The following is a 13,843-nucleotide window of genomic DNA, read 5'->3' as shown; positions in this document are numbered from 1 at the left end:
ATTGGTAGAAGATTCTTTCAAAGTGCAAGACAGACCAATAGATTTTAATATAATAGAAAATGAAAAGTTCACTGATATAGTTTTAAATTCCATATTACAACTAACTTTTAAGAAACTACCATAGTATCAAAGAATATCCAGAGTTACCTAAAAAAAAAGCTGTTGAAATACTTCTCCCATTTCCAACTACATATCTGAATGAAGCTGGATTTTCTTCACATACTTCAACTAAAACTACATATCGGGGGCTGGCAGGTTAGCTAAGTTGGTTAGAGCACAGCCTTGTAACACCAAGGTCACGGGTCTGGATCCCTGCACTGGCCAGTTGCCAAAAAATAATCAAAAAACTACATACATATCAAAATAAACTAAAGGCAAAAGCAGATGTGAAAGTCCAGTTGTCTTCTATTAAGTCAGACATTACAGAGATTCACAGTTATTTTTCATAAAAATGTTATTTTTGTTAACATGCAATACATTTTTAAAATGAATAAACTTTAAGAATTTTTATCAGTTTTAATTTGTAATATGATAATAAATATCAATAGATTATAACCCATATAAATAGAAGCTCTTTGGAAGGCATCAATAATTCTTAGGAGTACAAAGAAATTCTAAGATCAAAAAGTTTGAGAACATCTGGTTTATTTGGGAGAAGCCTCTGGTGTATATGGGAGAAAATATACATACATATATTTTTTAGATAGGCATAAAAAAATGTGGAAGGAACTAAAAGAAAGTTAATATGGCTACATTGGGGGAGTAGTACTGAGAGATAATAGTAGCAAAGTGATTTGGGTGGGATTTTTTTCATATTTCATTTTAGGCTTTCTTTGAAGTTTCTTAAAACTAAAATAATTTTTACATACTTTATGTATTATTTTCATGAGTTACTAACATAGACTAAGGTGAAAAAAACTATAAATACAGCATAATCACATTTGTATAAGAAGAAATTTCTATATAAATCTATATAGTCATATAAACAAGCAGAAAAAGTCCAAAAAGACACACACCAAAATATAACACTAACTATCCATGAGGTGGTAGGATTAAAGGTGATCATTTTCTTCTTTATTCTTCTTGGAATCCTTTGCCTATGCAGGTGCGTGTGTGCATGGGTATTTTTGCAACCAAGCTTGTAATACTTACAATACTTGTAATACTATAAGTTATTTCATGTTAAAGGATGTTGATGCATTATACCAGATAATTCCAAACCAAAAATAAGTAAGGTAGGGGCAGCAATATTAAGAAACCAAATTAGAATTCTAAGCAAATAACATCATCTGATATTAACAAAAGGTATTATTATAAGAAAGTTCTAACAGCCAGCTGTCTGTATGTGTCAAATAAAAGTGTGTCAAACTATATAAAAGAAAGTGACGCCTCCCAAAATAGACACAGAATTTACTAGTGTATTTCATTTGCATCATGTACTGCTTTTTCCACAGCATGTACAAAAAATGTTCTCTTGATGTGCTTGTTAATAATATCAGAAAGGTGTATAAATATTACTGACAACTACCTAAGCAGGGTTATATATGTAAGAAAGTCTGGAAGGAAGTGTAATATACTAAAATATCAAATCTGGTTATTTCAAGAAAGTATTGATTGTCAAGAACTTTCATTTCCAATTTCATAAACTCTTGTGTTTTAAATTTTTTCACAGACATACATTGTTTTTGTAATCAGAAAAAAATAAAGAAATTACCACTGGGAAATAAAGTAAAACCGCATCCAAGTCATTATGTCAAGTAGGCTCATCAAATAAACAGAAAAAAAAAAATAGCAAATTTTAATTGCAGGTTTAATGAGTTTATTCAATACAGACACCAAACCTTTATCCCACAAAGAACACACCCTGACAAACACTTAAGTGTCAACAGAGGTCACTTCCAGGAAAGAAGGAAAAGAGAGAGAGAAGGTGGGGGAAACGACAGGCAAGCAACTTCATAGGAGGTTTCCATCTTACCCACGTTTTTAAAAACAATTTGAAATAAGTATTGCAAAATGTTTGGCTTTCAGGAACTGGATGACAGGTACCTCGTTGTCCCCTCTATCTCAATATTTTTCCATATGTTGAAATATTTAATTAAAAAAATACCAGGTTATGGGGCTGGCCAGTTAGCTTAGTTGGTTAAAACATGGAGTTGTATGTCATTGGTTCAGATCCCCTTACTGGCCAGCTGCCAAAACAACAACAAAAGAAACACAAAAATATTTTTCCATGAACTTTTTGAAGTACCCTTATATATGTACATACATTTTACAATGTTAATGAAACATTAAATCACCGAGACTTTAATAGATACCTATATGAAATAAAATGAAAGATTAATATGAAAAGGATAAACAAAAACAAAAAGCAAACTACTAGGAATTCTAAATATGTTTCTAAATAACTCTTGGGCCAAAGAAGAAAATCAAATTTTAAAATGTTTTCAGAAGAAAATTCACAGTCTTAAGGGCAAGAAAGAGTACAAATAAATTGATCAAGGTGTAAGAAATTGAGATGTTAAAGAAATGAACATAAATCTAAAAAAGTGTGAAAATGTATTAAAGTTATTTTCTAAGAAAACAGAAAAAGACAAATATAAGAGATTTTTATAAGCAAAACAATTAAATAAACCAGTCTCCAGCAAATCTCAATTGTAAAAAGAGAAAATAAATATTATAATAATTAGAATAGCTCAGATACAGAGAGCTCAAGATATGCTTTGTATAGCTCTATGCTAAAAAACTTGAAATCTCAAAGAAAAGAGCATTTTCTAAGAAAACATATCAAGAAAGTCATAGAAAACATTATAAATTATGGGGGGAAACTGGAAAAAGTTAAGAAAGAACGGGCAGAAACATGTTTTCAGATGCTTTGTTTAAAATCTTTAAGGAATTCCTATGTTTTTTAAGCTTCTCAATTCATTTTATCAAGTGCATCATTTTATGAAGGCAACAAATGCTTGAAATCAAAATCTAACAAGGAAAGCACAATATCATGCAGAGCAACACCATTCCTTCTGTCCAAAATGCATTTCTCCCAAAATGTTCACATTCATCATTCCTCTTCATCATTCAGGTGCTGGCTCAAATGTAACCTTCTCAGAGAGGTCTTACCCTTGTGGAGTATACTTACATTTATAAAGCAAATATATTTCACAGAGTCTAGTTCCCTGTAGTTTCAGGTTTAGCCTAACTTCTTAAAAGTACATTTAAAATGTTGACCTTGCAAAAGACAGGAAATTTTCCCCAGGCTATCGTCCCTGTTGTAAGATAAAGAATTGTAACACAGCAAGGTTTCTGGCTAAAGGACAATTTACTGACTGATATGTAAAGATACTGGGAAATTGTGTGGGGAGAGACGATGCTTGCTAAGATCAAGCTTTTGTTGGTGGATCGACTCTTGCAAACTGCATTATGGAATGTCACCTTGCTTGTTTTACTGAATGTTACCAGCCTATATTGTTAAACTATAACCCCATCTGTGTTCTCTTCCTGTAACTTCCCGGTCTGGAGAGTAAATGTGGGAAGAGAACACCAATTCGTGGTTAATTTCCCAAATGGAAGGAATGCCTCTCTTGAGGGTTCTGGGAGATTAACCCCTTCGGGGCTTCTCACTGCTCAGAAGACATGGGCTTTGAGTAATTCTTTGTGGCTCCGTCACCCAGGGAAAAAGGAATGACAAATCCGTGGGAGGCAAAAGCAACATTACCAACCACCCTATTTACAATAATTCCCCAGATCCTCTGTTACATTTCCAACACTCATCTTACTTGTCATTTATTACAAACTGAAATTATCTAAATTAAGCTCCAGAAAGAGTCAGGACTTACTCTTGTTCACTGGTATAATGCCAGAGTCTTGAATTTAATTGCTCAAAACTATGTGCTGAACAACTAACTAAGCATCACATAGAAATATGGCAAAACTATGTGCTGAACAACTAAGCATCACATAGAAATATGTTTTCAGAAATCCAGCACCCTATTCAAATAACATACCATAATTAAAACATAGTTATTTGAGAGATCAAAAGAGCATTTGATAAAATTCAACATTCAATCTTGATATAAACTAAGAACAGAAGAAAAGACAACAGATCTTTTTTTAGAGTTTATGATGGTACCAGATGCAGTGTTACATGCTGGGGATACAGCAGTTAACAAAACAGAAAAAAAAAAACAAACAATCCTCTGCTCTCATGGAGCTTACATACTAGTAGATCTATTTTAAAGCAACAACCAACATCATACTTGATAATAAAACATCAGAGGCATTACAGTGAGGACAAGATGTTGGCTATTACCGTTATTAACTAACACTGTTCTAAAGTTTTAGATAATTCAATGGTCAAGTAAAAGAAACAAAAGATGCATATACTGAAAAAAATCATGTAACTACAGATGACATGACTACCTAGAAAACGCAAAAGAATAAACTATAAAACATGTAATAAGAAGGTTCACATTAGTTATCTGGTTAAAAACTAATTATACAAAACCCAATAATTTTCCCAAAGAGTCATTAAGGAAAAATAAAGGGTGGGGGCACTACACTGAGGGATTTGGTCAGCAGTTTTCCTGATTTTATAAACTTTCATCACATTCTCTACCTTTCCCACACCTTTATTTTTAAAGACTAAAGACTTGTAATTATGGGGAAAAAAAAAAAAATACTTATTGAGGAAAAAGATTCTTCCTATGGAAAAATATGATTTTCATTCTTTAATAGACCACAGCAAATAAGCTCAGGATGAATCCTATTGTACCTCTATGTTCCAGTTATGCTGTTCCAAGGTATGGCGACATTGATCCATAGATTCTATGCCAGTCAGATCCTGAAAAGAAGGATAAAAACAAAAAGTTACTTAGGGAAAAACCAATAGTACATATGTGGGTATTTTTACCTCTAATTCATTAAGTAATGAATACTTGTAGAAAAATACACTAAAAAGTGTTGAAGGTAGATGTTAAAGTATGGTAAAACTTCACTGACTCAGAATTTATTAGGTCAGCTAACTATTCTAGACTAATAGAATAAATAATTCCTTTTAAAACTCAAAGGCTTTTAATTAAGAGGAATATTGATTAAAAGTCATATTCTCCTGTCAAGTTTAAAGTTAAAGATTTCTTCAACCTTTGGGTCTAGCAAAATATTCTTTAATGTTAAACTATTCTGTTCATAATACATAATGACATAATGTCACTTTTCTGTAAAGTATCATGTCTTTAATGTCATGTCTTTCATTAACATGTCATTTTATCTATTGGTATATAACTTAGCTTATAACATGAACACTTTTTATTAAGAGTCTGGGGCTGGCTGGTTAGCTCTCTCGGTAGAGCATGGTGCTGATAACACCACGGTCAAGGGTTCAGATCCCTGTACAGGCCAACTGCCAAAAAATAAAATAAAATTAAATTAAATTAAAAGCAAAAGAATTAAGAAACCAAATAAAATTATTTTTAAAAAATTAAGAGTCTATAATTCAGATATTTTCCTATGACAAGTATTTTTCCCATCCCTTTCTCCTCAGATTGTTCTCAGTTTTCACCTTGTCTCTGACCAAAGCTCGTTCTCTGCCTCTTCTACAAGAGTTTTAAACCAGAAGAGGATCTTCCATCCCTTTAAGTGCAGGAATTTCCCTAAGGATGTGTATTTGATTTTTGTCTCTCTCCAGCTACCTCCCTGGAAATCTCATTCCATCCTCAACCTTCAATTTACCCTTTCTGCATACGACTCCTAATTTAATCTCTGGACCTGCCACCTCTTCTAAAGTTTAGCAGCACATTTCCAATAGCCTATTCAGCATTTCCACCTAGATGTGCCACCAGTATTTCAAGGCCATCATTTAAAAACACTGTATCTGTTACCACCACCACCACCCTCCAAAATATCAACCTCATCTTTGAGTACTCTACCCCTGGAACTCCACACTTCATCAGTAATCAAGTGCTGATAGTTCATTTTCTATTTTACCTTACATCTGTAACCACACTTCCATTCCCACAGCCAGAATCTTTAATCGAGCTTTCATAACGCCTCGAGTAAACTGTTAATAATTTAATTTCTCTCCCTTATTTTGACTCTTCCTCCATTTATTTTTTTGTGTGAGTTACTCCTCTGCTCAAAACCTTTCAGTTGACTGGATAGCAAATTCCAAAATCCTTAGCCTGGCATTCAAGTGTTTCTATAAGGTAGGTGGCCTCAACCTGGCTTTCTAGGTTATTTTCTTATTATCTCCCTTCAAGTGTCTAATACTCAGCAAATCTAACAGTTCATGTGTACATTTCATGACCAAAATTTCTACAGAGCTAAACCTTAGCCTTCCTTCAAGGCTCAATACAAAAGCCAAATCCACTCATCCTCTCATTCAACAAATGTCTATTGCATGCCTATTCTGTATATTACTTACTATGTCTATATAAGGAATATAAAGATGAATAAGATATAGTCCCTATCCTCAAGAAACTCCTCTCAACAAACAGCTAGCAAGCTGCTGAGACAAAGAGATTGATCTCAACGTGACAAGAATGTGGTAGTATAAATTCATGAGTCAGAAGACTGAAATTCTTGCCTTAATTCTGCACCCTGTGACCATGGAGAGGGACATTTTAACTCCGAATTTAACTTCTCTTATGTGCAACATGAGGGGTTTAATTTGGACTGGCTATCCTTTCCAGAGCTTAAAAAACAAAATCCAAAAGCTGAAGTTTGGATTTTTTAGGTATGCAATTGTTTATTTTTAAAAATTACACAAGTAGTACATAAACTTTCTAATAAAATTTTTTCAATGTTTAAAATAGTTTAAAGGCTGGCTGGTCAGCTCAGTTGGTTAGAGTTCAGCTTTTTAACACTAAGGTCCTGGGTTCAAATTCTCATACCAGCCAGCAGCAAAAAACCCAAAAGAACATATAAATAAAATACTGTAAAATTGTCAATACTGAAGTTGAAAAGCTCTGTTAAGAACTCTATAACTGTTAAGAACCATTTGCTTTGACAGCTCGGACAATCTGGATTTTAGTTCCTGACCGTTCCAGGCCTGTTCTCATTTTGACTATTGCCTTTTGGCTTGTAATAGTCCCCAATTAACTTTCAATTTCCTACATTACAGCCCACTAGGGGACTGTGATATCCAGGTTCCTCTTTCTTACTGTGGATTCTCTTTAAGAACTGGCCTCTAATCTTACCTTCTTCTCAGGTACCAGTGACCACTCCCTCCTTTAAATGTCAAAATTGTTTTCTACCTCTCTTATGTGCCTATTGTTTTCTACCTTCTTCTTCTTTTTTTTTTTCTGGTGACTGGCCAGTACAGGAATCAAACCCTGGACTTTGGTGATATCAGCACTACGCTGTGACCAACTGAGCTAACCAGCCAGCCTTGTTTTCTAACTTCTATTATTATTATTTACATTCATTTTATTGCTTTCTGAGAATGTGTACGTTCCTTGAGAACAGTGTCTGTGGTATCTACATTATTCGCTAGTACCTAGCACATACTAAGGGCTTAGACAGTTGTAGAAAGTTAGCCCAAGTAAAAAAGACTTTTTGTATAAGCTTCTATACATTATCACAAAACCTCACTATACATAAATACAGTGCAGTTTTTAAACTCCAAATATTCTGACCACAAGCCAGGCTGGTTGTTAAAATACAAATTAGTAGAATTTTTTTTTAAAAGATCTTCAGCTAATTTTAATGTACAGCCAGGCTGGGAAATCCATGGTATTAATGTACAGTTCTAAGTAGAAACAGAACTTGTAAGACCCTTATTAAAATAACTTCTTTAAGAAGGCTTATAAATATTATAGGAGAAAACAATCAGAGTATTTGCACATCTTCAATATACTGAAATACTTAACCTAATTTGCAAGCAAAACCCTTTTGCAAAGCATGAAGCAGGGGGAGCTGGAATCTCAACTAAACAAGTCTGCTTGCAATCACTACTGATCAGTGTTAAAACCATGCACAAGGAAATGCAATGCGGGACACACCCAGGACAGGATTATACATTCATACATCAACATATATTCATTGACCCAGTATTCTAGATATCCAGGATAAAGATATAGTCCCTGCTTTCATTAAATCTATATGCTAAGAGAGGGAGACTGACCACACCCCCATACCCCACTGAAAATAAATGAACAAAATTTTCATTTTATTCTAGGAGATTCCTTTAGATTGGGTGCTCAAGGAAGGCCACCCCAAGGAGATAACATTTGAGCAGAGATCTGAATGAAAGATAAGGGACCAACCATGAGTATTCTCAAAATGTGATTCCAGGCAGAAAGGAATGCAAAAACTGTGAGATAGGTGGATACGTGACATTATGCATTTATCAAAGCCCACAGAACTTTATAGCAGAGTGAACCTTAATGTATGTAAATTTTAAATATTATTTAGAAGGTCAGAGGATCCCTGGGGGGAATACAGACTACGATGAAAAAATCCAATTGTATTACAAATATATGAAACAACCTCACTGAAGGAAGTGGGGGGAAAAAGGTGATGACCTACATAACTGGAAATGAGTAGTCTGTAAGACTAAAAGGAAGTGCACATAAGCACTGTCCTCTAGCTGACAAAATTGCTTCTCATGGGAGTATATGTTAATTTTGAAGCCACTATAGCTGTATTTGTATACTGAAATTGAGCAATTAAGTAAATACGAAGGTACTTCAAAAGTTCACGGAAAGATTCATGTTATCTTTTAACTCTATTTTTCCATGAACTTTTTTGAAGTACCCTCATAGATGGTGGAAGCTAGTTTTCCCACTGTTGAAATGGGTGGTTACAGATAACCAAGAAAGCTAGAATGATCCATGTGACAGTAGATTAGAGTTGAAGATATGTATATCACCTCATGTTTAGCTTACTATAGACACAGATGTTACATAAAGAAAAATTTAGTTTAGTATACACACATATAGGTCCATGCTCTGTCAGCTAAGAGGGCCTACAAGGAACAACATCCCAGTAGCAAGCACACCTAACGCCCAGATCTTGGTTTCTTTTTTTTTTTTTTTTTTTTTTTTTTTTTTTTTTCCGGTGACCGGCGCTCAGCCAGGGAGTGCACTGATCATCCTTATATAGGATCTGAACCCGCGGCGGCGGGAGCGTCGCCGCGCTGCTAGCGCAGCACGCTACCGAGTGCGCCACGGGCTCAGCCCCAGATCTTGGTTTCTAATACCACTCTCCAATAAAAGGAACCAGGGCTTCCCGGAGAAACAGCTGATTCTATGACTGGGACAGGAAATATACAAAATGAGCATGAGAATCTTGTAGTGCCAAGAAGGAAGTGCTAAAAAAGCAAAGTAAAAAACCTCATGATGATGGGAATATGGCAAAGAGATACAAGAGTCAACTGAAAAAGATCCCAGTGGCCAAAGCTGGAACAATTTGAGAAATAAAGTAGTAATGAACCAAAGTACAAAACAAACATCCATGATATAAATATATTATAGAATATGTAAAAGGGGGAGAACAGACCAATATCCTGTGTAGAAGAATTCAAAATAATTTATGTAGACACTTTACCTTAAAGGAAGTGGAGCATAACTCCCTACTTCTTTCTGATGTGGGCTAGGCATAGTGATTTTCTCCCAAAGAATATGGTATGGAAAAGGGAGTGGGGGAAGATTAACTTTATAGTGGAGAAACTTCACAAACACTACCTCAGCCAGGTGATCAAGGTCAACATCAACAGTGATAAAAATCACGTCAACATTATTTACCCTTCACATGAATAAAAACAGTGCTTTGCCTCTGTGGTCTTCCTCCTAAAAACTCATAACCCTAGCCCAATCATGAGAAAAACATCAGGCAAATCTCAATTGAGGGATGGTCTACAAAATACCTGACTAGTATTCCTGACAACTGTCAAGGTCATCAAAATGAAGGAAAAGAGACTGGCTGGTTAGCTCAGTTGGTTAGAGTGCAGTATTGTAACAAAAAAGTCAAAGGTTTGGTTCCCCTTACCAGCCAGCCACCAAAAAATAAATAAATAAATAAATAAAAGGAATGTCTGAGAAACTGCCATAGCCAAGAGGAACCTAAGACATGACTACTAAATGTAAAGTGGTATCCTACATGAGATCCTGGAACAGAAAAAGGACATTAGGTAAAAACTAAAAAAATCAAAATAAAGCATGGACTTCAGTTAATAGTAATGTATCAATATTGGTTCATTAATTGTGACAAATGTACCATACTAATAACATAAGGTGTTTATTGGGAAGACTGAGTGTGAGGTATACGGGAATTTTCTGTACTATATTCACAACTTTCTTTAAATCTAAATCTATTCTAAAATAAAAAGTTTATTTAAAAAGTAAAACAAAACATAACTGGGGGAGGAAGGAAACCTCTGAGGCAGAACAAGCTTGGCAAGTTGGCAGATCATGTCTGAGAAGTACACAGGGGACAGATCATTCATCTAGAGCAGTGTTTCTCAATCTTACCTGCGTATCAGATGCACTTGAGGGGACTTAAAAACAAAACAAAACAAAACAAAAACAACCCTACAGATATCTAGACCTCCACCCCTACAATTTAATCAGATTCTCTGAAGGTGGTAATTTTTTTCCTGTAGGGGAGAGGAACTTCCAGGTGACTCTAATGTACAGCTAAGGGCTAAGAATCACTAAATCACAGCATTAATTCTAAATTCAGTGAGAGTGACATGACCATATGTACATTTTTTAAAAAGTCATTCTAGCTGCATATGAAGAATTAATTGTGGAGGGCATGAAAGAGTGCAAGACACCAGCAAGGAGACCATATAGAAGTCTAAGGGGAAAAGAATCGTGGCTTAGATTAGGGTAATAGCAGTGAAGAAGTAAAGAAGTAGATACATTTGGCATATGTTTTAGAGAGAGGTAGAACCAAAGGAATGGATGATAGATTAAATATGTGGGGTGGAAGAGAAATATTAAGGTAAACTCACAAGCTTAAGCAAATGGGATGATAATGTCACTTACTAAGAATGAGAAGAACCGTTGAAATTATTTTATTTATCTTTGTGAGAAAAATTTATTTATGGTAAAATAAAAGTGTTTAAAAAGAACAGGGAAAAAGTGGAAACACTGCCAAGCAAATACACTCTTATTTATTTCATCATGTGAAATGTATCATGTGAAAACAGACTGCCTGACCTCAGTGCTAGTCAGCAGGATGGCTTCTAGTGATCTGTCCAAATGGTCAAATGGACTAGTATGCTGAACTCATTGAGCACTGTCTGAAAACAGTTGCATTTGTAACCCACACAGGGTTGACTATTTGGGTTTTCTCTCATGTTTTTGTATGAATGGGAATTGGGTTGTGGTGGTGCAGGGGTGTGTGTGTGTGCTTCTCTGTGGTCCCAATCATTATTAATACAAATGGTTTACACTTTAGTATATGTCCTTCCAATTCCCTACTCCATGAAAGGTTTAGGGTTTAGATTCAATCTCCTTTCCAAATACTTAAAAAAAAATTTTTTTTTTAATTACAGGGGGAACTGGTTAATGGTCTTTGCTTTTCTTTTCTAGACTGTAAGCATCTTGAGAAGAATCCATTCATCTTTGCCTTTTGATCTCTGTAGGACTCTTCTAGTGTTTTCTTTCCTAGCTTGGGAAACAATTTTTCCACCCCACCTCCCACATCACTACATACAGTCAAGGTTTGGGGAAAATTCTCTATTTTCTCTGTGAGACTCCTCTCTCCTAGATATGTACAATTTTGTACCCTTATTATCAAATATTCCTTTATGCATTAGTCTTCATAACCATTTCAATGGTCATACAATATCCCAATTGGAGACTGGAAAAATTTTTCCAATTTTTCACTATTAAAATAGTAATTTTAAAAATATTTTTATTTTTTGACAGTTTTTAAAAATTGAAACAATTGATTATACACATTTGTGGGGTATAGATTTGAATATCAATACCTGTGTACAACATGTGATCAATCAGGATAATTAGTATACTTGTGTTTACAAGACATAATCAATCTTTGTGACTCCTGACCGATTTCTCCATAACTCCCCTCTCCCTCCCCATTTCCCACCTCTAATAACCCCAGTTCTTTTTTTTTTTAAAGTTCAACGTACTATTGTGATTGTTGTAAAACAGTATTTTGATGAACATCTCTCTGTTTATAGAGCATCTCTGTATTTAGGATTTTTTCCTTAGGATTCAGTTAAAATTCTGGGCCAAGGAATATGCATATTTTTAAAGTGCCAAACGATACTTAGTGCCAAAATGCATTTTGGAAGGACTATTCCAATTTACATTGGATAGGGGTAGTTTCAATGTGAGTCAAAAGCTAAGCATGTCTCAAGCCAATGTTCATTCCCATTTCATTGCCAGTGTGAGTTCTGCAATGCCAGCTTTGTGCAGAAAAAAAGAATATTGCAGTTTTTGGCTGGAAACACTCCATTAGCTTTGCTACTAATTTTTTCCTCAGCAATAACATGATGTTTGGCTCTCAGCACTTCTGAAAGAGGTAAAACAGAGAAGTAGACAAAATGTTAGCCTTAACAACCTCAGTCAGGTTTCAGGCTCCTCACAAAGTAATTTCTTTAGCACTCAACTGGTTGTAATTCTTTTTAAAAGAAAACAACTTTCTTTTGAGGAGAGAACCTATTTACTTCTATATTCCCAATACCCAGTGCAATGCCTTGGCATACAGAAGGAAACTTTTGAATGAATAAATTAGCTCCTCCTTACCTTAACAATCAACTTCTGTTTATTACTCATTTATTCCTACACTGTGTCAAGAACTATGCTAACTATCTTCACTGCACTTTCTTCAACAATCCCGTGAGACAGGTATTGCCATCATACCCATTTATCAGTTGAGAATATTGAGTCTTTAAAAGAATTATGTGAAAGCCCCCCACACCAATTCAGGTACACAGTGTTTATTAATAAAGGTTAGCAAAATCTGCAATCTCTCCTAACTAGCTTGCTCTTTAAACAGGCATTTAAAAAAATTTTTTTTCAGCAGCTGGTATAAGGATCTGAATCCATGAACTTGGGGTTATAAGGCAGCACTCTAACCAACTGAGCTAATAACCGGCCAGTCCTGGCTTGCTCTTTAGAACTCTAGTTTACATTCAGAGCTACTGATATCTGAAGCGACTTAAAATGGCACTGGACAAAATAGATGCAATGGATATAAAGATTAACTTTGGCACCTCCTTCTCCCTCTAACCTCTCAGGACCAAGTGTCTCATGTCATCAACTGCTACCACAAATGGCCCACTGAGCAGGTCCATCCAAATCTGTCTTACTGAGAAATATTCCTTGCTCCATCTTTTGCCTCCTTCCTTGTCCCCTCAGAGATAACTCCCCTACCATGAATTGACCTCCCAAAGATTTAGGAGAGTACTGCAATTTACACAAAAGTGTAATTGACTGACAGCATTAGTGGGAGAAGGGTAGTATTTACCTTTGCGGCAAAAAAATACCCCAATCCCAATCAATCTCTAGTAAAATACATAGGGGAGATTGGGAGAGTGTGTGAACTATTCTATACTCCTCTTCCACTCCAGCCTTGGTCTAACTTCCTCCTCTTCTAAATCAGAAAACAAGAGGATGTTGATCACTTGTGTAACCAGCTTTTGAAATATTGTGATCCCTGATCTATCTCTTGCTAACGTATGACTTAAGGAAGGTATCACAAACAATAGATGGAGTATAGTATTTCAACCAGATGTCTCATCCAACTATTTAGATAGGTACTGGGTAACTAGGATGTAATTACTTTGCTTTCCTGAGAAGTATTTCTCTTTACATATCTCATGTTTATACTAACAAACGCTGCAGGGGGTTGGTATAAAATCTTAGTTGAGAGCTAA

General features: G+C 35.1%; 1 protein-coding gene across 1 annotated transcript in view; it reads right to left on the bottom strand.

Moving 5' to 3' along the window:
- The window catches only part of FAF2 (Fas associated factor family member 2), a 72,122-nt gene that overhangs the window by 19,049 nt on the left and 39,230 nt on the right, over positions 1 to 13,843 (bottom strand). Inside the window, exon 2 of the mRNA XM_063085895.1 lies at positions 4,766 to 4,834. Within this exon, the coding sequence (XP_062941965.1) occupies positions 4,766 to 4,834 (69 nt within the window). The remainder of the gene's footprint in view (positions 1 to 4,765; positions 4,835 to 13,843) is intronic.

This window comes from Cynocephalus volans, chromosome 2, assembly GCF_027409185.1.
Source record: "Cynocephalus volans isolate mCynVol1 chromosome 2, mCynVol1.pri, whole genome shotgun sequence".
In the NCBI taxonomy this organism is placed as follows: domain Eukaryota; kingdom Metazoa; phylum Chordata; class Mammalia; order Dermoptera; family Cynocephalidae; genus Cynocephalus; species Cynocephalus volans.
This window is presented reverse-complemented; position numbering and strand designations above follow the sequence as displayed.